Source organism: Cololabis saira, chromosome 9 (genome assembly GCF_033807715.1).
Source record: "Cololabis saira isolate AMF1-May2022 chromosome 9, fColSai1.1, whole genome shotgun sequence".
Taxonomy (NCBI): domain Eukaryota; kingdom Metazoa; phylum Chordata; class Actinopteri; order Beloniformes; family Belonidae; genus Cololabis; species Cololabis saira.
The window spans coordinates 4,007,364-4,032,190 of NC_084595.1; the positions used below are offsets into that span (position 1 = coordinate 4,007,364).

Sequence of the window (24,827 nt, forward strand, 5' to 3'; positions counted from 1 at the left end):
CTGCTCTAGGATATAGTTTTATAGGTAGATATCATGGCACTGTTCAAGCAGTTCAACTGCCCTCCCCCTCTTTCTCAAGCCAGTTGTGTCCCCCCCAGGGGCGTCAATTGGGTATGAAGGTCCGGCAGCCGCCACACCTCGGCTTCAAGGGTTAAATGTAAATGTTTGTTTTTTTAAATACATTTATGGAATTACTCTGTGTCTCTTTGTATTGATTATTCTATTACTTAATACATATAGAATAAGTACAAATGCAAATATTCTTGTTAAGATTTTGAGTTTTTGCAGTGTAATAACTAGTGAAATCGATCATGTTGTTCTGATTTGCCTTATTTCTAGTTAAAATGTCTAATTTTTAGTCAAAAAAAATCTCATTACATTTAAGACAAGGCTCAAAAACAACAATTTTCAGCTGTTTCAAGTAGATTTTCACTTAAAATAACTAGAAAAATCTGCCAATGGAACAAGATTTTTTTGCTTGTAATAAGAAGATAAATCTTGTCCCACTGGCAGATTTTTCTACTTATTTCAAGTGAAAATTTACTTGAAACAGGTGAAAATTGTCAAATAACAAATTATTTTTCTGGTAATGACTCTTGTTTTAAGTGTAATGAGATTTTTTGACTAAAAATGAGACATTTTAACTAGAAATAAGACAAATATTCCTGGTAAGATTTTGAGTTTTTGCAATGAGTGAGACTGCATTTGAAAAAGTTCCAGTTTTCTTGACCACACAGATAAGCTACATAATAGACTTCTGTGATGAGTATTTGCTGGACGTGTTGATTGATACTCTAGTTAAGTTCTGTGACTCGTAACCTTGCCATACCTTAACTTCCACTGAATTGACGCCACTGCCCCCCCCACTTCTGAAATCAAAATTTCGTCCATGCTCGACAGGTATGCTTGAAAGCTTTTGGGATTAAGTATAAACAGCGCAGGGCTGTGATGACTACGTTTCCCATAATGCCTTGCGGCTTGGCTGTAAACAGCAAGCGGTACAAGAAACATCCGGGTCTCTCGGATTCTTGTCTGGCGACCCGTCGCCATTAGAGCACGCTAGTTTTTACGGACGTATTTTTGTTAGAGGTTAAAATACTTAATTTGGCGTGTTTTCCAGTTTTTGGAAAACATCCCAACGCCTTGTTAAGGCTGTATTGTTTTCCTTAACAAGTACAGGTCTTAAATCCAGGGGGTCTTGGCCCCGGGGTGAGAGTTTTCCCCCCTCCTCTCCTCCCGAATCCTACAAAATAACTTGAGACGCCGAAATCGTGTCTCTTTTTTTCTCTTTGGTTTGTTTTAGTGTCAAGATGTCGCCGTGATGGAGTCTCCGCGTTTGACAGAAATGAATCAGGGCCTTCGTCGCCTTCTGACCCGCGCTCTTTACAGCCCACTTTTCTGCTCCGAGCCTGTTTTTGATGGTGGAGAGCTCGGCCCAGTTCAGTACCAGCACCAGCACCAGTACCAACATGGAGAAGAACCCCAACAACAGCCAGCAGCCCCGCTCCAGCTCCACCGGACCCGCTCCTGGAGAATCTAAGCCCAAAACAGGTGAAACCCCGACCCGCCTGTTCGGGCCCAGCAGGCTGTTTATCTGCTGTTTATCTCCTGCAGCTGACGCCGCTGTCAAAACAGCTGAAGCCTGATTTATGGTTCCGCGTTAAACCGACGGCGTAAGGTTACGCAGCGACGCGTACAGTACGGCGCGCGTCGCCGCGTAACCTTACGCCGTAGGTTCTGTGTTGGTGTGACGCGGAACCATAAATCAGTCTTAACCCGGTGTTCTGCCAATTTCTGCTGCTTTGTCAAAAAATGCTACCTAATGGTTTTTTATGGAGGATTTTTTGTGCCAAAATTAAATAAATAAATACATCATTAATTAATTAATTAAAATGGGAATGAAATATATCATTAATTAATTAAATGTGACATTAATGAATTAAAATTAGAATGAAATGTCATTAATTAATTAAAATACAATTCATTTTAAGTAAAAATATATATTTATTATTTCAGCATTTAATTAATTAATGACACATTTAATTAATGATTTTGTGTTGCGTGTATATCATGAAATGTAAAACTGCACTTAATTAATTAATGACACATTTAATTAATGATTGTAATTGTAATTATACTCACACACATACTTGTACATGCATACATACATACTTACATATAGTTGAATATTTCTATATATTTGTAGTATGCCCATATGAATATTTATATAAATATACTTATTTACACTATACTATATCTGCTCTATATCTATGTATATATCTACTTACACACATAATCACACTATATATATATATATATATATATATATATATATATATATATATATATCTGTATACCCATACAAACGCATACACCCATACATAACTACATATATGTAGTTATGTATGGGTGTATAATAAGTGTACAATATGTATATGGTCAGTACTCGAGTTGTAAAAAAACATCAGGGGGGATGGTGGATTTGATCATATGGGGACAGATAATTTGTGGTGATTACAAATAATATAATATATTACAAATAATAGCAGTGACCAAAACAGCTGCAGAAATACTGCAGGAATGACATAGCAGCAGTTAAATGCAGCCTTCTGTAAGCTTTAAATATCCACTGGGCTTACATCAAATACATCAAAACACAACAATAAAAAACACTTTTCTGAACTTATCAATATGACTCTGTCCTTCACAGGATAAGTAACATGGATCACTGCAAAAACTCACAATCTTAACAAGAATATTTGCCTTACTTCTAGTTAAAATGTCTCATTTTAGTAAAAAAAAATCTCATTCCACTTAAAACAAGACTCATCACTGGAAAAAACAACAATTTTCACCTGTTTCAAGTAGATTTTCACTTGAAATAAGTAGAAAAATCTGCCAGTGGAACAAGATTTTTTTGCTTGTAATAAGAAGATAAATCTTGTCCCAATCTTGTCAAATAAGTTATTTTCTGGTGTTATTTTTCTGGTGAGGACTCTAAATGTTGAAAAAGCAGTAAAACCACATTCATTGATGAAATGACATAACCCTTAGGGATGGAAAACATGGCAGGGGGGATGATTTTGACTGTTTTTATTTCAGGGGCGATGCCGTCCCCCCTCATTCCCCCCTCAACTCCAGTACTGTGTATGTGCAGTCAGTGAGATTTATTTATTTTTTTTATAAACTTTGTTTATTGATTTTTAATACACAAATTGACAACAATAAAGTGTATGTAAATAACAGTAACATAAGATCCAAAAAACAAACGACAACAAAAAAGTCGGCTTGGCCATATTTCACATATTACATTGACAATAACCTCAATTTTCAGGTCAAAATAGAAATAAATAAATAAATAAATAAACGACAAAAGGTAAATAAAATAAAGTGCAATCTTATTCAGGTGTAACTGGGAACTTTCTCTGCATAGGCAAAGAAAGGTCCCCACATTTCACTACATTTTCTGGAAGAGCCTCTCAGAGTGTGTTGGATTTTTTTCAAGCCTCAAATTGTTAAAAATCTCTTCTATCCACAGTGTATGTGATGGCGGTGTTGGTGATTTCCACCTCATTAGAATAAGACGTCTAGCCAATAATGTCACAAAAGCTATCAAATCAGCTTGAAGTTTAAGCAAAGGCAGTTGAGAGATGCCAAACATCCCCTTTGGGAAGTTCCCTCGGGGAAATCTCTGACATCTCCATCTCACACACACAACACTGTCATTCAAACACCCATATAAAGATGAAAAGATATAAATAAAAATAGAAAGTGCAGTGCCATAAAAAGAATTATAACGATAGAAAATTCCATATAAAGTCTATTTGATGGATTTAAAAAAAAAAAAGATTGGGCGTTTTTGTATAGATTGTATTTATTTTTTCTATTATTGTTGGAAAGAAAACACTCAGTGATCTGAAGAAAGAGGCTGAGACTTAACTTATTTCTTGCAGCAAGGGTAGCGCACTAGCTGTAAACTACACTTAGCCTGCACCCAGCAGGGTTTATTTATTACATGCAGAAAGTGGGTGTAGAGTTACAGTTATACAATCAGAAAAAGGTGTGGTGTGGGTGTGATGTGGATGAGCACATTTTCCTTCTAACAATTATAAAGTCTAAATATGCTTCTGTCAGGTTCAAACAACCTAGAAAATCCAAAACACAATACGAAAGAGAGAAAGACAAGAGGGGTTACATTTTACTTGCAAGGAGAATGGACAGAGATGCGTTCAGTTACATCTCCTACCGCTCTGAAGCCACTCTGCCGACCCCTCTTTTTATTTTCTTTGGGTGGTCCCTAACAATTACAGTTACAATAAAGGCTGAGTTATGCTTCTGCGTCACACCAACGCAGAACACACGCCGCAGCCGTGACGCCGTGCTGAACCCTTCAGACTTTTCCGTCTCTCCACTTGGTCGCGGTGCAGTACCCCCCGCGGCCACTAGTTAGCGATCTTTTTCTGAATGGTTTATCCGACTTTTTCCGGTCACAGTAAATCAAAGAAATAAGGACAACTATTGTGCAAAAAAACAAAACAAAAAAAATCACATATAAACGAAGAAAAGAGCCCTGGAAGTTCACTACTGATTCAAACTGGAAACCGGAAATGCTTCGCTTTCAAACGAACCAATCACAGCCCTCTCTGTCTGCGTGTGGTCGCCGTCTCCTCGACGCGTAGTTACAATTTGCGGGAGGTGCACGTCACTGACGGCGCAGGTGACGGCGTGTCCTCTGCGTCGACGAAAACCAGACGCCGTAGGCACGGCGCCATTTTGACGCAGAAGCATAAATGAGCCCATAAGAGTTAGAAGTCTAAGGGAGAGGGAAAACAGGGCTACAACCCTTCACGTTTACATAACTCATCATCTTCAACTATCTAATATATATATATATATATATATATATATATATATAGCCCTTGAAACAGCGAGGTATATCTTCAACCGGGGGAGCAGTCCTTGTTTTGAACAGATAGCTCTTTGATGACTTCATTTGCAGTCACACTATCTGACTTCTCCTATCTGCATGACAAAGTCTGCAAATTTGAGTTGTACATACACACCAAACAAGCTTAGTTTAAGGCAATTGGAGTAAATATGAGATTACTCGATGTTCAACAAAACATTCCTTTTTTGGGCATAAACAAAAAAGTACCAAAAGTTGTAATGTAATGATGAAAAAAAACAAAAACAAAAAAGTTTGTTTTTTTTGTTTTGTTTTTTTTTTAAATCGATCTTTAGACATATGAATCGATTTTTAGGAATTAATATGAGAATCGATTTAAAATCGGAGAATCAATATTTTCAACACAGGCCTAGTTTATCCACTCTTTCAGTTCAGGGGGTTGGGGTGTTTTCCACAGTTTCAGTATCGTCCTGGCAGCCGTTGTAGTCCCTGCCATGATCACAGAGAAGTGTCCGCTTGTTATATTGTGTATTTGGCTCCTGTCCCCTAATAGGCATATTCTGGTGTCACTTCCCAACCAGTTGCTCAGATTGTTCACGACCGTTTTCCAGAAAGGCAGAATGACAGGACAATCCCAGATGCAGTGTAGTAGAGTACACAAGTTATTATTTATTATACCTGCTCTGTTGAGTCTATGTGGAGTCCATCAAACATCCCAGGTCTCTGATCTGTAGATATTTCCAGAAATGTCCTTTTCCTTGGAGATTGTACTTTCTTTTTATATCAGAGAACGACATAAACACCCCTTCCTCATATAAATCAGCAACATGACATGGTCCATTACTATACTATACTATAAATGGTGCCATTTCTTCTCGAATCTTAATTGGAGATATGTACATCTTGTGCATGCTATTTGTACATTTTTTGATATGAAATGGATAAGGTAAAAGGGTGTAAAAAAAAAAAAAAAACATATGACACTGGTGATTTGCATTATTGGAGTAGATATTTCGGTTATGGTCTGCAAATAAAGCAACAGCCGCTGTTGCAGCGATGCTGTCTTACACGCTTTCAAAACACAGTCCCCCCGTTGTGGAGTGGTGCCGGTCCAGGCTCCACAGATGTTACTGTGCACAGGCTGTGTAGGGGGACTTTGATTGGCTGAAACTCGGCTTGACCTTTTCTCCACTTCAGATGAGAGCAAGGCTTTCAACATGATGCAACCGACCCACAACTAAGTTCAGGGACACTTGACATCAGTTACCCAATTCAGATTCACTGGACAACGTTGACGCTCTCAACCCGTATGAGTGAGCGAGGGGGTCGTTTCTACTAGGGATGGGCGGTATGGACTAAAAAATGTATCACGATAATTTCTGGCATTCATCCCGATGAAATGATGATAAAAAAAATACCAATTCAACTCCATCTTTTTAGCTAGAAGTCTATCACCACATTCAGTCTTTGGAGCCAAAACACTGCTCTAAAAGAATACTAAATACTACTAAACTACACCAATTAAATTGAATTAATAAAAACCAATTAAATAAGTACACCGGTACTGCAAAACTGGAATGACTCAAATGAAACAAGTTTGAAATGTAAGAACAGATTCAACATTTATTCAAACTGTATGGCTTAAACAGTGGGATAACATTGCAAACAGCAAAAGTACCTTGTCCTTCAAGTTTTCTTAGCTTATAAAATCACAAAGTAGAAAAAAATACAAGCTGATAAATAAAGAAACAGGACAAATAAATAAAAGCCATCCTTGGCACTCACTGTTTTTTTGCAGACTCTGCACATAATAGATGATGTTTGCTCCTCGTCTCTCTTTTTAAATCCAAACCAGTTCCGGAGCTGGAGTCTCGTTTAACAACGAGCTCCTCGCTCTCAGATCCGCCTTCCGCCATGTTTGTTACACAACGTCATCAACGGGAATTTATCCTTTTTACCGCGAGATGACAAATTCTTATCATGGGGAATTTTTTTGATGGTATATCGTGAACGGTAAAATATCACCCATTCCTAGTTTCTACGCGTCGCTCTGGCAGTATGAAGGGGGACGTGACGATATTTAAATCGCGTAGTGATGACGGACACTGAGGGCCTGCATCAGCACCATGGCTGGCCACTGACTTTACGGGCAGTTGGAGTTAAAAAAAAAAACAACACATTTTTATAAGATACATGCACATATTAGTATGGCAAATAATCTGTCAACCCCAGTAAAAATATATATGGAAATAGCTTTCTTTATAAAATCTTTATCAATTTAGAACCTGTTAGGTGCATGTTATACACAGGTACGTGAGCTGAGAACGTGCACAAGGTCTGCATTTTACACATAATACAAACTGGATTAGATCCGTTTTTGTGTTTAGATCGAAACAACAGAACATGTTCCCCAGATACTTGTTTTTAAAAAAGATCAAGCATCTCAGAAAGAATGTTGTAAAAAAAAAAAAAAAGAAACCAAGAAATGAGTATCTGTGTATTCTTAAACATGATTTGTTTCTCATCTACATTTCAGATGGTAAAAACAATGGAGGCTCAAAGCGCTATAGCCGTAAACGTGAGCCCTCCTGTCCCAAAGCCGACACATTTCCTGGTACTCGCCGCACCAATTCACAGAAAAGCAAGAATTTTGACAAGAGACCCCCCCAGAGAGGTGGAGGGCGACAATATGGAGCTACAGGTGGAGGACGACGTGAGGAGGTAGGTACTCCTAATGGGTAAAATTGTCTTTTGCCTTAGTTTATTTCATTTAATGGTGATACGTCAGTGGTAGCTGTGAATTAAATTTTATAAACTGGAACGAATCTCCGCCTCTCCAGGTAGCAGAAACCCGCCGGGCAGAGTTTAGCCCGGCTCAGCTCGCTGGACCGAAGAAAATAAGCTTGAACCACCTCCTAAACTTCACCTTTGAACCCCGTGGAGGGAACGGTGGCTTTGGAGACGGGGGCCCTTCCGGTTGGGGCCGTCGAAACAAATGGGGCCACAAGAACAAGCCCTTCAACAAGGAGCTTTTCCTGCAGGCCAAGTGAGCGAGGCCGGAGACGCTGTCAATAATTGAACCTGTAGAGGCTCGATAAGTGAAAGTCAACCCATTTCTTTTGTGTTTCAGTTGTCAGTTTGTGGTGTCTGATGATCAGGATTACAAGGCTCACTTCACTGACCCTGACACGTTGGTTAACTGGGACTGTGTGCAGCAAGTGGTGAGTATCTGGAACACTCCCAGGGGGTTCTTTTTTTCTTCAGAGGAACTTGAGTCAAGAGTTCAATTCAAACTTTTCAATCAAAAAGGAAAGCATAATGATAAGGGAGGGTCCCCATGATATTAAATAAATATAAATATAAAACATTGATATGATAATATTATAATAAATACCATGATAGTAGCAAATTGAAGCAAGTGTTTGCATGAGCGCTCTCCGCGGCCGTTTAGCCGAGGAGTTGGTGAAGCAGCACCACATCATACCAGGTCCCTGTAAGCCACTTGGTATGTTAAATTCTTTTTACACACCTTACTCTTAACCTCTGCTCTCCGCACTGTACAGTCTCTTGCCAAAAACCACTTAATTTATCACTCCTTGCAATTTGTAGTATGTTTTTTGTTTTGTTTTCATCTTTGTTTTTTTGTCTTTGCTTCTTGTCTAGATACCTCTGTTACTTGTCCAATATATCCATTCTTTTTCAATGTTTGAACTAGGGCTGGGCGATATGGCAAAAAAAGTGATCACGATTTTTTTTCCCATATTGAACGATCTCGATTTTTAATCACGATTTTTTAAATCAGAAGATCCCCCCCCTCCCTTCTGGAATAAAATAGAAAGAAACCAGAGATTAGTTTTTTTTTTATTAACAAATAAAGCAAATAGCATGTTTTAACAAGAATCCAGAATGCTACCAGTGGTACCCACCGAAAAAACTAGGGATGCACCGAAATGAAAATTTGAGGCCGAAACTGAAGCGGAATAAAATTTAAAGACTTGGCTGAATACTGAGTACCGAATAGCCTACGGAATGCAGTTGTTCACAGTTTTTCATTTATTTTGCCATTTTTTCACGATTGCATAGATAAAATTGCAATGACATTATTAACAACAAAAACAGTAAACTAATGAGTTGAACCACTGTCAAGCAGCTGGCGATGCGGTTGCTTAAATTGACCAACAGGTGGCTCTCTAACATCACTGTTTGTTTACTGTGCGTGACTCTGACGCTGGTTGGTAATTAAGGAGTTAAAATTCACTCGCCACTTACGGGACTCAGTAGCCAGCAGAAACGGCAGTTTTATTAAATTTATTAACTGTAGTACCGCTATTATGAGAGGTTATTTCTCACAGTATTAGCCTAAAGGGACTTAAGGCTGATTTATGGTCCCGCGTTACACCAACGCAGAGCCTACGGCGTCATCATGCTGAGCTCTGCTTGTTGCCTCCGCGCTCCGACACATTCACTCCGCTGAGCGCGCACGCGCACACACACACACGCGCACGCACACACACACCCATGTCGGGGCCGCGGAGTTTCTGAAGTCGGCGGTGATGAGTAATTTGTGGTACAAGCAGAGCGAATCACAACTTTAATGAGTGCGGTTCGAATACACAATACATCCATCACGAAGGGCATTTTGTGAATCCATCACACCCTCCTCCTGTACGCTCGGAAGAAGTTGTCCGGCGAAATAAATAAATAAATAACCGCAAACCGTGAGTCCCGGTCGGCTCGAAGCTAAGCTAACGCTAGCCTGCGGTTGTTGTCTTGTAGTTTTATTGTCTCTGGTCACGCTTGCTCCCACCAGTGCAGGGGAGGCAGATGTGACTACTTTACTGCCTATGGTCATGCAACTTGCCGCGGCATGTCATGCATGATCAATTAATGCAGACAGCGCAGTGCCAGGAAAGCGGGTAGTGATTGGTTGTCGTGCACTTTGCTGCAGCATGTTTTGCACGTGATCGAGAAAGTAGACCCACAGCTGATCACCGTGATCGAACTTAATTTGATCGCGATCACAAATCGAGATCGTTTAATCGCCCAGCCCTAGTTTGAACCCAAATTATTAGTTTTGTTTTGTATAAAACCTCCTGAGTCGAGGTTCATAAAAGGGTAGAAGAGTAGATCGTGAATATTTGAATATACATTTGCTTTTAGCCGCGGGCATTAAATTACACTCTCTCATCTCGTCTCTCCTTCTCTGAGACATAAAACAAGCGCACCCTGTTACACATGTCAGTCACGTGCTGTTGTGTGTGCATTATCATTGGCCCCCGACCAGCTGCAGGTGTCGGCGCTGCTGACGGGACCGCTGGTCACTTCCACCCCGCTTTAACTTAACTCTAACTTTCCTAAACTCGGCCTGTTTGCGCCGTGAACTCATCTGCGCGGTTGCTACGCGCGACGGACTCTTTTCAAAGCAAACCGGTTTAGTAAAGACGGGAGGGGATGTTTTCCCCTCGCACGGCTCCGGAGAGCCGAGGAGCAGCGCAGCGCGACCCGCGCAGCCGAGCCTTTAGGCTGATTTATGGTTCCACGTTACACCAACGCAGAGCTTACGGCTTAGGTGCGCGTCGCCGCGTACCCTGCGCCGTAGCCTACGGCGTAGGTGCTGCGTCGATTTAACGAGGAACCATAATTCAGGCTTTTCTCTTCCAGAGCTGAGAAACGTCACCTAGTGTTGCTTAAATGTGGCCACATGAAATCAATCACTATCATCGAAACAAAGTCAAAGACTATATGACGTAATATTTCTAACAATAAGTGAAAGTGATGCAAAGTAAAGGAGGAGAGGATGAAACATTGCAGTCCCTACACCTACATTAGTCTGAATATAAAGGTACTGCAAGGGGCCCCTCCTGCTCAGAGCAGCTCATCCTGGTAAAACCAGGACCAGAACATGTTCTTAGCAGATGTTCTTCAGACGGGGAGTCAAGAGATGCAACGTGCACTTTCTGTTTTGAAATGACACTTTTTATGTTTGTGCCACTCACTGCTTAGTAACTGTTTAATAAATACAGTTTTGGTAAATTTGACTTATTTGAAAGTTTAAAATGAGCATATATTAATGCAGTATGAACAAGAATGTTTTAATGTAGACGTATAGAATCATCCTACTGGTGTGATTGTAGCATCAAAGTGTTAATTCAAGGCTAAGGCAAGATATCGAGATATGTATCGTGACATGGCCTAAAAATATCGAGATATTAATAAAAGGCCATATCGCCCAGCCCTATTTCAAATGTCTTATCAGCTTCGTTGTGTTGAAATTCTTTTGTAACATTCCTCCTCATGGTATCTCCTTTGGACACACTTTGCAAACTGCAAATTTGTTGTCGTTTTCAGACATTGTAAAACTCCCGCACCGGCGAGGCCGGTCATGCCTCCTCGGGACCACTCGGTCTGAGATGCGGGAACGCCCGCGCGGGCGGCGGTTTGTTGTTGTAAACGTCATCAGATCGGTCGCTCTGAACTATTATTTTCCGATCTCCGATCAAAACCGATAGGGCCGTTATCGGCCCGATCCCGATCAGGGGCCAATCGATCGGTGCATCTCTAGGGTAGGCATAATAAGCCTTGGCTTCAGCCTATACCTTTTCGGGCCATTTAATATATTGGACCTTTTTTTATGTTGTATTATGTTGTATCCAAATGGACCGAAATAAAAAACTCAAATCAATAATCCATGTCTGTTTCCTCACACAGCGCATCTACAGCCATGAGGTGCCATCCTGCCCCATCTGCCTCTACCCTCCCGTGGCCGCCCGCATTACCCGGTGTGGACACATCTTCTGCTGGCCGTGCATGTTGCATTACTTGTCTCTCAGTGACAAGAGCTGGTCCAAGTGCCCCATCTGCTACGAGGCCGTGCACACCGACGACCTGAAGAGGTAAATATGGATTTGGTTTGTTTTGAGACCAGAGATGAGGAGGAGTTGATGCGTCTTCATTACAGCTAAACATCACAGTTCATTTTGGATTTGTCAGGGTATGTTTTTGACAGTCGCTGTTGTTGCAGTGTGGTTGCTATGGAGACGAGGCAGTATGTTGTTGGTGACAAAATCACCATGCGCCTGATGAGAAGAGAGAAGGGGGCTCTGGTGGCCATGCCGAGTTCTGAGTGGGTGAAAGTTGAAGAGCCCGTTCGCCTTGGGGGTAAGATGGGTGTTAATGAAACACAACCAGTTTTCAACACGCAGACGGCAAGATTTTATTGCTTGTTGGCAGAAATGCTCAGCAATATGAGGCCTATTTAAAAAAAAAAAGAAGGCCGGAGTGTATGGATTAGGGATGTCCCGATACCATTTTTTTCACACCGAGTACGAGTATTTTAATTTGTGTACTCGCCGATACCGAGTACCGATCCGATTCTTCTACCACAAAAATAACTAGGCTAAAAATGCAATGAATTGGAAGACAGGTTTTATTTGCAACAGAAATTAAATTTTAAACAAAACTCAGCCGGCCGGTCTTTCCTCCGCGCTTTAGTCTCATCGCAGGAACATCAACTGAGCATGTGCGGTGCATCAACTGAAGCCGTCCGTGTGAAACAACATAAACAATCAAATAGAATTTAAAAAACAGGCTAAATGAAATGATGTTACACACTCTTGTACAGTAGGTGGCGGTATGCACCTTAAAGTTGGTTGCGATCCGCCAATAAAACAGAGAAGAACAACATAAAGATCCCATTACACTCCCATTTTTACAGTCCGGTTAGTCGCTAGGCGGCTAACCGGCGTGGCGCGTGGTGGTGGGAGGAGAGTGGTGCCGTTTCAGGCAAGATATTGACAATTAATGCAGCGGGACGTCAGCAGGGTGGACATATTTCAAAATAAGGGACGACGACAGAAGCAAGACAGACTGTCGACGCGGCTAACCTGAATGTAACAATGGGATTGTTTGTTGTACTGTGAGTTACGTGGAGTGTTTAATAAAGTTCCCTGTGAGTAAGGGTAATACTCAACCGTCCAGTTTGTATAATTAAGGAAGATAGAATTTACTGAAACATGGAACAGCTGCTACAGCCACAGAGCAGCAGCTCTGCTGCTGCTCAGCCAGGCTGCAGACTGACCCGGGGAGCCGCGGGGCGGCTCAACGTCTCCCCCTAGCGGCGCTAACCAGTAACTACAACAACAATTAAGACCCCGTCCACACGTAGCCGGGTATTTTTAAAACCGAATATTTCCCCCCCTCCGTTTATGAAATAATTTGTATTCACATTACATCGTCTTTTTAAAAAAAACCTTCCACACATAACCGAAGATCTGCGTTTTCGACCACATTCATAAGCATTCCAAACCTGTCATCTGTTCCTCCAGCCTTCGGGCCGGCCTCCGCGGCGCAGCTCTCCCGGCAGCGTCTCCTTCTCGGTAGCCCGAGTTCCCCCCGTGTCCCGCCACGGAGCTGCCGCGTTATCGACGCAGCCCTACGCTGTAGCCTACGCCGTAAGGTACAGCGTAGGGTGCGCGTCGCCGCGTACCCTACGGCGTAGGCTCTGTGTTGGTGTAACGCAGTGAACGGTGGTCAAGAGCAGAGACCATTTATTTAATAAATAGCTTGGAGAACAGATGCTGGATCATCTGTAGTTCTGTAGTGAACAAAGGGTGCACGTCAGAGCAGATTTGTTGTTGTTTTGGAGCATAATGTGACGTTCGAAAACGCAAAACTCTGGTTGTTTCTGTCTACACGCATCTACATAAACGGAGTTTTCAAAAATCTTCACTTTGCCCAGAGTTTTTTTTAAACATTCGTTTATTTGCGTTTTCATGTGGATGACGGGTCCAAACGTAGGAAAATATCTCCGGTTTAGCAGATACCCGGCTACGTGTGTACGGGGTCGAAGTATCGGTGCGTGGTATCGGATAATTTTTGCGAGTACGAGTATATGAGGGCAGTATCTGTATCGGGGCATCCCTAGTATGGATAAACATTGACCAATTAGCTGTAAAGACATTTAGTCTATTTACATCATCATTATGAAACAATGACGATTGTGCATGTTCTGTAGACGCCGGTTTGAGCCCGTACTCCAAGCTGCTGCTGACGTCCCCGGCTCAGGCCCTGGGCCTGGTCACGGAGGAGAAGGCCGTCCTGCAGGCCCAGCTGGGCCAGGAAGACGACGCCACGCTCTGCTTCATCCAGAGCGCACTCTGTCTTCTGCAGGTACAACTTGCTCACCTAAATGTGGCACCAGTTTAATTTGAATCCAGCCAAAGGCACTAAATACAGCCACGTAACAATCCTCAATTCAATTCAATTCAATTTAATTTTATTATCCCGCGGAGGGGAAATTTGCTTCACAGGGGGGGAATAAAACCAAGAAACATAAAACATAAAAGGCACAAAAACACAGAGCACAAAAACACTGCTAGGACACAGCACACAAAGTACACACAAATACCCTGGGGGGGACTGAGGATGTAGTGTGGAGAGTGGGGAGTGGAACAGCTGTTCATTTTTTGAGTTGTAAATTAAGTTGGGTGATGGCGTGAGTTATAAAAGAATAATACAATACAATACAATACAATACAATAGTACACCCCTCACCTTTCCTGAAGACCTATAAATCCGAAAGTATCGAGGGGAAAGCAAAAGCGTACTGTACATAAGGGGACTGGTAAACACCTTCAGAAAAAAAGAAAAAAAGTACGTACATAAAAGATATTCCAGTCTGAAATTACCTGAAGTCTGGTCTTGTGGTAGAGACATATGTAATCCACTTTTGCCAATTATAAATAAATGCCTCTTTTTGTGTTCTTAAATTAAAATAGATACATAGATGCTGTAACAACATTCATCCATTCATCTACACTCTTCAGTCATTTCTTTGTTATTGATTTCTTACAAGCCACCAGTAATTTTCTCAGTAAATATTAATCTTTATTCCTCCTTTCCAGTTCCTCTATATCCATCAAATATAACAAATTAAAGCAGAAAGTTATTTTTGTTAAAAACACAGTCTCAAGAATTTGATGTACTTGCAACTAGGGCTGGGGATCGATTCAAATATCAAGATTCGATTCCGATTCTTAAGATTCAGAATCGATTATCACGATCCGATTCGATCCGATCCGATATTGATTTGGGTTACTGTTTATAAAACAGTTTTTTCAGCTGTTGCATGAATGATATGACTGTAGTTCTGCAACATATTAATACTAGTATTATATTGAGATTAAACTTCAAGTATTGCAGCTAATGATGCTGTAAGGACCAATCAGCTCCCAGAATGCTGATAGAACTGAAACAGAAACATCGTGGGTCAGAATTACCAAACACATCCAGGGAGGAAACAGAGACGGATGAAATCGCTTTTATTTTTTCCCCATTTATGAGAATTTGGTTTTTAACATTTATGCAAATGTAACCCCAAGACAGTATATAAAGCAAAGAAATATAGACAATTTATGCAATTATAACTGAAAACTTAAATGTTTTCATACCTTTAAACATATTTAAAGGCAAAAACATGGCACCAGTTATTCTCGTGTCCAACAAAATATTCCTTTTTTGGGCATAAACAAAAAAGTACCAAAAGTTGTAATCTAATGATGAAAAAATTTATTTATTTTTTTTTAAATCAATCTTTAGACATATGAATCGATTTTTAGGAATTAATATGAGAATCGATTTAAAATCGGAGAATCGATTTTTTTCAACACAGGCCTACTCGCAACCAAAATGGGGTCACAACAGGGCAACACCAGAAAATGTGTGTATTGATTCGCCTCTTTGCTTCCGCAACATCTCCAACATTCTGTCTGATTAGAATATGATCTCTTCTGATATGGAGTGCAAAAATAGCGGATTACATTTTTCCATGAATATTCTCTTCAGAGTGGAGAATTTTTTTGTTTTCCATTGTTTTTTTAAAAATGTCCTTCCATTTCTCCTGAGAAATGATGATATTGCCTTCAGTTTCCCATCTTGATCTAACATTAGCTGTATTTTCTTTGTTAGATGATTGAAGACTTGTGTATAATTTAGAAATTATCTTCTTATAAGGTTCGTCTTTATAAGCATTTACAAATACCTGTAGAATATAATTTCCAGGTTCGTAATTTTTTTCCAACATAGTCTCTTATTTGTAAATACCTGAAGAGGTCCTGGTTCTGTTGGCCAAATTTGTCCTTGAGATCTTGGAAACTTCTAACCCTAAAAGACTTGTATAATTTTAATTGGTGTTAAAAAAGTATATTGCATGACCGTTGCCAGTTGTGAAAATAAAAGCATACCAACATGAATACATGTGTGTTGTAGGAGCAAGAGGAAAAGGTGCTAAAGCAGCAGAAGGCAAATGAGGAAGTCCCCGACTTCTCCGCTCTGACTCTGAAAGAACCTTCTTCTCCTGTGGAGGAAGTGGTGACTAACGTCAGCAGTGCCGGGGTAATTACACATTCTGTAGAGCATCAGATCTGTTTGCACGCACGTTCTCGCCCATCACAACCTCTTAATGCTCAGCTTGCTTGTGGGTCAATGACGTGACGCCTATATTTTCTGAAAAACAGATTTTTTTTCAATTCATAAAGGTTTAAATGGATAAAAAAAATAGCATATATATGACCTACCTGTCCCACATATGGACTCACTTGAATAATACAAAAAATACTAGTTATTTGGGATTTTGTTGTTGTTTTAAGCGTCAAAATGTCATGTGGTGCGACCGTCAGACCATGACTCTTGTTTTGAAAACTTTTTTTGAAATCACTCTAAATGTTTTTAAATCAATCTTCTTCTATCTGGCATGATTTCCAAAATGTCTTGTAGTGTGTAAGATGCAACACATTTGTATTTATATTTCCATCATAATATACAAACAAAGTTTGACTGATGTCCATTTTATGAAATATCGTGTGGCGCGACCATAAAAAAAAACAATTTTTGTATAATACTGAAACCTTGTAAAAAAAAAAGATGTCAAGATGTTAAGGAAGTTAATTTATTTTAATATCAATCATGGTTGCACCACATGACCTTTTTTAAGGCTAGTGCCAATTCATCTTGACAAAAAACTCAATTTAAAAATGTTATGTGTACACAACATTCTTAATGTTTGAACTACTGCAATATATATTCTTTTTTTAATTTATTTTAAAATGGACCTGGTAAATCCTTATTCGTCTTGACCCTTATCCCTTCCTTCCCCAGCCTGTGCTGCAGTACTCCTCAGCGTTTGATGACGAGGTGGTGGAGGCTACAGGAGACTCGGCTGCAGAGATGCCGGGCTGCCTGGAAGCGATTTTGGAGAACGTGCAGGAGGAACCTGCAGAGGCTTTTCTGGGTGCAGCCCCCGAGCCCCAGGTTCACGTGGAAACCCCGGCCACCCAGGCTGAGTGTGGCCGCCCAGCGGCCAGTGTGGTGCATGGACCTTACTATTACTTCTATCAAGGTGAGGAGTTTATTTTTTTTTTTCTTTCATTATTAGGGCCCGAGCACTTACAGTGCAGTGCGAAGGCCCTATTGCATTTGTAGGAATTTTTTTTTTATCTTTCTTGCTGTCTGTCTGTCTGTCTGTCTGTCTGTCTGTCTGTCTGTCTGTCTGTCTGTCTGTCTGTCTGTCTGTACAGTTACAGTAACGCCGTTAGTTTTGCGGTAACTAATACTCTAACGCATTACTTTTTAAATTCAGTAATTCAATTACCAAACGGTGCGTTACTCCGTTATTTGTACATTTCTGTCTATACTTTTTACCTATCCTAAGTTCCTAAGTCACTTTTGTACAGACTCACCCGGCACTTTAAAACCTCATTTTGTACATTTCCGGTCTACATTTTATTTTATTTTACTGTTTATACTTTTTATTGTTTATACATTTCATTTTATTTTATTATCTCTTATATATTTGTTTTTATATTTGTATTGTGTTGCACCAATCACCATAACAAATTCCTCGTGTGAAAACTTGGCAATAAACCCTTTTCTGATTCTGATTCTGATTTCTGGCGACAGTGAAGCTTTTTTCCCCCGCACACGGAGACCGGAGGAAACGTTGTGTGTTTATTCAGAAACATGACGGTCATGAGAAGGAGAGTTTCACAACGTGGAGATATTGTCATTACAGTAATCCCTCGTTTTTCGCAGGGGTTACGTTCCAAAAAGAACCTGTGATAAGTGAAATTCTTTTTACAATTAAAAAGGCTTCAAATTGCGGAGATCAGCACCGCCTCGCACGTATTCCACTGCTCTTCTGAGCCGCTGCATCCCGACTCTGTAGCGTCTTTTTCTCCTAAAGCCGCGGTGCAGGAGTGTTTTTACCAGAGAATAAAATAGTTATGGGTCGTTTTTGTTGCTCTTTTTTTCTTCTGGGCAAAAAGATTCTTATAAACCGACACCATGGATTATATCTGAGACTGTAATGAACGATTCATCAAAGGTCCCGTTCTTGAGCTGCTGCTGAAGCTCATTGGCCGTTCTCAGCTTGTTGCTAAGCAACCAACGTTATTGATACAGGAAGTGAAGAAGCGGGGAGACTGTTTAGCCAATCAGAATGCAGAACAAGATGCTCAATGTAAATCCATACAGAACCTGCTGAAATGAAGGCTAGAGGGGATTAATGGGAGCATTTAAAATAATGTTTTTATTTAAAGTAACTAAAAAGTTACTTTTCATAGTAACGCATTACTTTTTGGTCTAAGTAACTGAGTAACTGAGTTACTTTTTTAATGAAGTAACTAGTAACGGTAACTAGTTACTATTTTTCAGTAACTAGCACAACACTGGTTACATGTCTAGGTGTTGATTATTTATTTTCTCTCTCCTTTTTTCCTCCCGTGTCCATGGTTCTTTCTGTCCAGCTGACGACTGCCAGCAGATGTTCCTGCATCCCGTGAATGTGCGTTGCCTGCTGCGTGAATACGGCAGCTTGGAGACCTGTCCTGACTACATCACTGCCACAGTAGTGGAGATAGTCGGACACACGGTCACCGAGGTCAGGAAACAAGGAAACTACAAATATATTGTGGAGATTTTGTCAAAGCCAGCACCTTTTTTCCCCCTCCCCCCTGAAACTCTTCCTATGAATAGCAGCAGCGTGTTCTCTGCCAATTTCCTTAAGTCTTTTGCTCTGTGCAAATCATTATTGGTTTAACTCTTGGCCTCATCACAGGATATCCGGCGCCGGCATCGCTATCTGGGTCACCTGCCCCTGACGTGTGAATTCAGCATCTGTGAGCTGGCCCTGCAGCCGCCCATCCTGTCCAAAGAAACTCTGGACACGTTTGCAGGTTTGAACTGCTTTTAAAGTGATTTTTCCGAATTAGTATTTTTAAATGAATTTTTTTCTGAAACCATTGTGCTTTGTTGCTTTATCAACCTTTTTAGATGACTTGGAGAAAAGGAAGCGCCTGAGGCAGAAGAAGGCCAGAGATGAGAAACGGAGGGAGAAACGAATTGAAATGGAGGAGAACAAGAAACAGGGTAGATGTATGTACCGTTTGTGGATTAAGATTACTTAAGAATAGTTACTTTACATCAGGGGTGTCAAACTCATTTTGCTTGGCGGGCCGGATTTTACCAATTTTTTTCTTGCGGTCCGCACGCTCAAAATAACAAACGGTGTGGAAAACTCTAATTCTTTTTTTTTTTTACTATTGTTATCTAATCCAATATCAGTTTAGTTAATTTTAAAGGAAATATGCACTTTGTTTACACTGTAATTATGTAAAATATATTTCTTCAGGATCTTTTCTTGAAATTTCTCGGGTTTTTTTTTCAAATTATATAAGATACTTTTACTATCATTTTACAAAGATAAACAGAAACAAATATGTTTTTTTTTTTATATTTCGCTTTTTTATAGGAAATTTAATTAAAAGCTAAATCTTTCTTATTACATCCGAGAGTGTTTCTTTGTGATTTAGAGATTTTTCCAGTACAATTAAGTGTATTTATTTTTAAAATTTGGCGCGGATATTTACGCCAGTGTGCCTAAAAAGTCAGCACTTCTTTTTTAACTGTTTTACTTTGTCACTATCCTCGTATTCAAAACTGAAATTCTCTGAATAAATATCTTCTATCATCTTTTTTAGCAGTGATATTTTTCCTGCGAAAATATAAAATAGTAGTCAGTTAATAAAAATAAATGACCGTCTACAAAGAAATAAAATCGGCAAATGCATTCTGGAAAACTAAAAAAATGTCAAACTGCTCTATTTGTGGAATAACGATGGATTTGTAGAAGAAATATATTACTGGATATGCTGCGATTCATGGCAATTATTTATGCCTTCCCTTTTATTAAATTAACATTTTGTTTTTTTGCGTTGGAAACTTCTCTCGGGCCACACATTTGACACCCCTGCTTTACATGCTCTTTTAGACTTGGTCCATGATTTTGGAGCTAAATCTAAATGCACTCTTTTCTTCCCCCAGATCCTGAGGTGCAGATTGGGCTGGAGAACCTTCACCATTTCCCAGCGTTTGGTTCTCCGCCTCACAACAGTACTCTCCAAACTCAGCCCGAGTTCACCGTGTCCCCTCCATCCCCCCTCAGCAGCAGCCCTGCCTCTGGTAACACCATCATTCCTGTCTGCCAGTTCTTTTTCAGTCCTTTAGTTTAAGCCTGTGTTGAAAAAATCGATTCTCCGATTTTAAATCGATTCTCATATTAATTCTTAAAAATCGATTCATATGTCTAAAGATCGATTTAAAAAAAAAAAAAAAATATTTTTTTTTCATCATTAAATTACAACTTTTGGTACTTTTTTGTTTATGCCAAAAAAAGGAATATTTTGTTGGACACGAGAATAACTGGTGCCATGTTTTTGCCTTTAAATATGTTTAAAGGTATGAAAACATTAAAGTTTTCAGTTATAATTGCATACATTGTCTATATTTCATTACTTTATATACTGTCTTGGGGTTACATTTGCATAAATGTTAAAAACCAAATTCTCATAAATGGGGAAAAAATAAAACTGATTTCATCCGTCTCTGTTTCCTCCTGGATCTGTTTGGTAATTCTGACCCACGATGTTTCTGTTTCAGTTCTATCAGCATTCTGGGAGCTGATTGGTCCTTACAGCATCATTAGCTGCAATACTTGCTGTTGAATCTCAATATAATACTAGTATTAATATGTTGCATAACTAGACAGTCATATAATTCATGCAACAGCTGAAAAAACTGTTTTATTAACAGTAACCCAAATCAATATCGGATCGAATCGGATCGTGATAATCGATTCTGAATCTTAAGAATCGGAATCGAATCTTCGAGTAGTATATATTTGAATCGATTCCCAGCCCTAGTTTAGTTTTGCTCTTACATTGCATCTGTGAAAACTGCTTACGGAGAGAGTTAACATTCTGAAATTGTATTAAATTTATTTATTTTCTTTTCCTGCTTCTTCATTTTTCTGTTGTTTTAGATGGGATGATATTCCCGGGTCTGAATGGGCCCCCACTCACCGTGGGGAGCGTGGAAGATGATTCCCACTGCATGTCTTTTGCACAGGTTTGTACAGTTAAAAATATTGATCAAATGTTTATCGTGAAGGAAAATTCCTCATCTATCCTGACATGGAGTAAATGTAACTGTGTCCTCTGTAGATGCTTAAAGATGGGAAGGCCAGAGTTGATGTCGGGCCCAGGGTCAACCCAAAGAAAGGTAGGGCAAGTCTGGAGCTGTTCACTTAACTTGTGACACATTTAAAATGTGATGTTTGAAATGAAACTATCAGCTTAAGTTCAGCTGTTCTTGGTCAAATTGAGCTGGATCTTCTCCTGAGATAAATAATTTGATAAAAACTCAATAGAATAAATGGAAGTACACTTAGACAGACTTATTTATATAGCACAATTCTACACAAGGTAATTCAAAGTGCTTTACATTGACATTAAAAGCAATTAATAACAGCGTTGTAATATAAGGAAATAGACTGGCCGCTCCGTAACTGTTGTGCACCACATAAATCGTTGGCCAACCAAAAACTAACCACATAAGAATTTTACCAACATTCACCAGCAGGTGGAACCAAAACAACATAAAACAATCTATTCCAGGTTTAGATGAGGAAATCAAACGTGGAAGAGCGTGGAGTGAAGTAGTCGGTGCAAACATGTCAGCAGTGTGGAAGTATTTTAGAGTGGCAAAGAATAAAACAAGAATGGCTGTTTGACATGAATGTTCTGCTCAAATATCTGGAGGGGAAACATCTGCAAAGTCTTTCAGCTACAAGTTTGATTTATCATTTGAAATGATAAAAAACGCTGAGCGCTTTAATGCATTTTTATTGTTTTAAGGCCTATGTTACAATGTTCAGTCAGTTAAGCCTAACGTAAGCTCAAAGATGGCCAAAAAATGTATTTTGCTAATCTATTTATTTTAAGTTATTGTTCTTTGCTGGTATAATGTCTGCTGGAATATTTAAGAAATACCGGGAAATTAAAAAATGTTCAGCTTTTTATGTTCAACAAATGTTTTCTACCTTGTAATTTTGTAAAAGATTTTTTTCTTTTAAAAGCATGCCTAAATAAAATTTATTTGATTTATGCAATGGTGAAAAAATTGGCAAAATAAATGAAAAACTGCCAAGAACCATGTTCGGTATTCGGCCAAGTGTTCCTACACTCAGGATTGTTTATCATCCCACTCAGACAAACTGCTGACCCCCCCGGCCGCCGACAGCGAGGGTGAGAGCGACGGGTCGGACCGTGTTCCCGTGCCCAGCTTTCAGAACTCCTTCAGTCAGGCGTTTGAGAAGGCTCTTCTGGAGCTGGACAGTCCGGCTTCTCCACCACAGCCCGTGGTAGAACCAGGTCTGTTTGTAATAATAAATACGTTGTCTGGCTGAATGAAGCTTTGCACTCATTGTTGGTTTGTTCTCTTCCAGATGAAAAAGGAGGAAAGAAGAAAAAGAAAAAGCAGAAACTGCTTTTCAGCACATCGATGGTTCACACAAAATAGACGACACTGAAGTTCAGTTAATCATCGTTTCTTCAGAACTTCCCACTGCTTTTTTTTTTTTTTTTTAACTTCCATGCAGAACTTTGGTGAAACTAAGCTATGGAAATAGGTTTTAGTAACTAGCCAAGGTGTATGCCTCTTTGCTTCATGGGCTTAATCCGTCGTTTGGGTGTCTGTCCCTCAGTTTCATTTAGATTCATGTATTTGGTCAAAGCTGTGCATCGTTTCCTGTCGTGCTAAAAGCCTTATAGGTAACCTCTAGTTCAGACGCTAAGCAGATGGATATAACGAGCTGCTGGCTCTAATGATGTATGTGCTTCATGCTTTTCCTGATTTCTAGATGCACAGTTTGAAAACGTTTACCTTTGACCACGAGCAAAGCATTTAGCATCCGTGAGTAATATGGAAATGTGTTAAGGTGCTTCATACTGGAGTAGCAGTCAGCCAGCTGCAAGTAGATCGCACCTTTTCAATCTTTCCTAAATACTCAACACCCACATGGTATCAGATCAGAGCTTCATCTTAAAACTTGATTAAAAAAAATGACTCAAGTGTTTTGCAGTAACTGGCTCGGGAGGCTAAACTGTGGATACTGCAGTAATCACAAGTGCAGTATTGTGTAAAACAGATACATTTTCCTAATGGCAAGGAAGGAATAACAGTATTGTATAAAACAGATCTGTTCTGTAGGTTGAACAGATGAATTCTGCTTGTTTAAACCACACCATTTCTTTTTTTCCATTTCTGTTGTTTCACCTTTGTTTGGAAGTATTTACTTGCTTTGAGTTAACCCCTCCAGTTTTATCCGAGTGTTGAGGTTGTGTGATGGAGAATTGCTGAAAAATGTAACGAAAGCTTGTTGAGGGTTTACAAAAGCTGACTTTTTTTGTTTGAGGGTTATTTCATCTTTCCTCTTGAGCAGGTTTATAGACTAGTGAGCAAGACTAGTCTGTTGTAATGAATAAAGATTTATGCACAATCTAAGTAACTGTTTCCTGCAATTCATTGAAGCCGGCAAGCTGAAACCAGTGCACTATTTACTTTTAGCCACATGAGGGCAGTGTTGAACCACCTAATACTTATGGAGTAGAATCCACAATATCCTTACAAGTTACAGTCGACATTTCAAGTGGATCAAAAACATTGTATGAAAGAATTTTCAGAAATATCCGTCCTTGTCTTAAGACTGAAATTTTTTCTCCCACTTCAAATGTTGACAAATGTACATATATTATGTGTAATATACAATAGAGTGATATTGAAATCAGGATCAGGTTTATTGCCAAGTATGAACATGCCAGACACGGAATTTGACTCTGGTTATTTCGCTCACTGTACAGTAAATAGACAAATGGCTCTTATTAACATATATATAGTTTTAAACAAAGTGACAGGTGCAGCAGTTTGAGGTAGACACGGTTATTGAAAGGTGCATTGTTACAGCATATTAATGTGGTTATTATTAGGGGTGGGACGATACTGGTAACTGGCGATATGTGCTCCACCATAACGATAATATCACCATACACCATATCTACGATATTTGATATATTGTACGAAATTTCATCGATATATCACGATATATGTGGAAAAACTTCATACAATGTACAAAGAAAGTGCATTTGTATATTTCCTCGCTGCCTGCTAGGCTTGTAAAGGTAAACTCTGAACAGTTGGACAAATTAAAGTTCATGAACAATAGTGCGTAAATCCATTATGTGTGTTGTAATAAAATATCTATATTTGCCGTCAGTTTATCGATTATTACGACAGAGAGCGCAACAATATATTGCAATATCAACTAATTATCATTATTATTATTATCATTGCACAGTGATTGATTTCTCTGAGGATAGATAGAAAAAAACCCTCATACTTTTAACAATTTCATAAAATCCTACTAATTTCATGACCGGTGTAATATGGTCCTTTTTTTTTTTTTTTTTTTTTAAACTTTATTTAAAAGAATTATCACAGATTAGTATACAGGAACAGTATACAAATAGAATAC

At 39.5% G+C, this 24,827-nt stretch overlaps 1 protein-coding gene across 1 annotated transcript; it reads left to right on the forward strand.

The window, feature by feature from the left end:
* Nucleotides 1-1,024: 1,024 nt before the first annotated feature.
* rnf10 (ring finger protein 10) lies at nucleotides 1,025-23,800 on the forward strand. The gene is made up of 17 exons (XM_061730337.1): nucleotides 1,025-1,551; nucleotides 7,443-7,627; nucleotides 7,747-7,952; nucleotides 8,037-8,127; nucleotides 11,615-11,799; nucleotides 11,928-12,064; nucleotides 13,920-14,074; nucleotides 16,172-16,297; nucleotides 17,060-17,300; nucleotides 18,706-18,839; nucleotides 19,017-19,134; nucleotides 19,232-19,333; nucleotides 20,282-20,419; nucleotides 21,279-21,364; nucleotides 21,460-21,517; nucleotides 22,507-22,668; nucleotides 22,743-23,800. Exons 1-17 carry the CDS (start codon nucleotides 1,419-1,421, stop codon nucleotides 22,814-22,816), a joined length of 2,331 nt encoding a protein of 776 aa, XP_061586321.1. The 5' UTR covers nucleotides 1,025-1,418; the 3' UTR covers nucleotides 22,817-23,800.
* Nucleotides 23,801-24,827: the final 1,027 nt, after the last annotated feature.

Excerpts from the sequence above, each read along its gene's own strand:
- rnf10 (XM_061730337.1), top strand. The coding sequence starts at position 1,419 with ATGGTGGAGAGCTCGGCCCAGTTCAGTACCAGCACCAGCACCAGTACC. Across the intron at positions 16,298-17,059 it reads CTAACGTCAGCAGTGCCGGG|CCTGTGCTGCAGTACTCCTC; the intron begins GTAATTACACAT and ends TTCCTTCCCCAG. Across the intron at positions 18,840-19,016 it reads TCGGACACACGGTCACCGAG|GATATCCGGCGCCGGCATCG; the intron begins GTCAGGAAACAA and ends GCCTCATCACAG.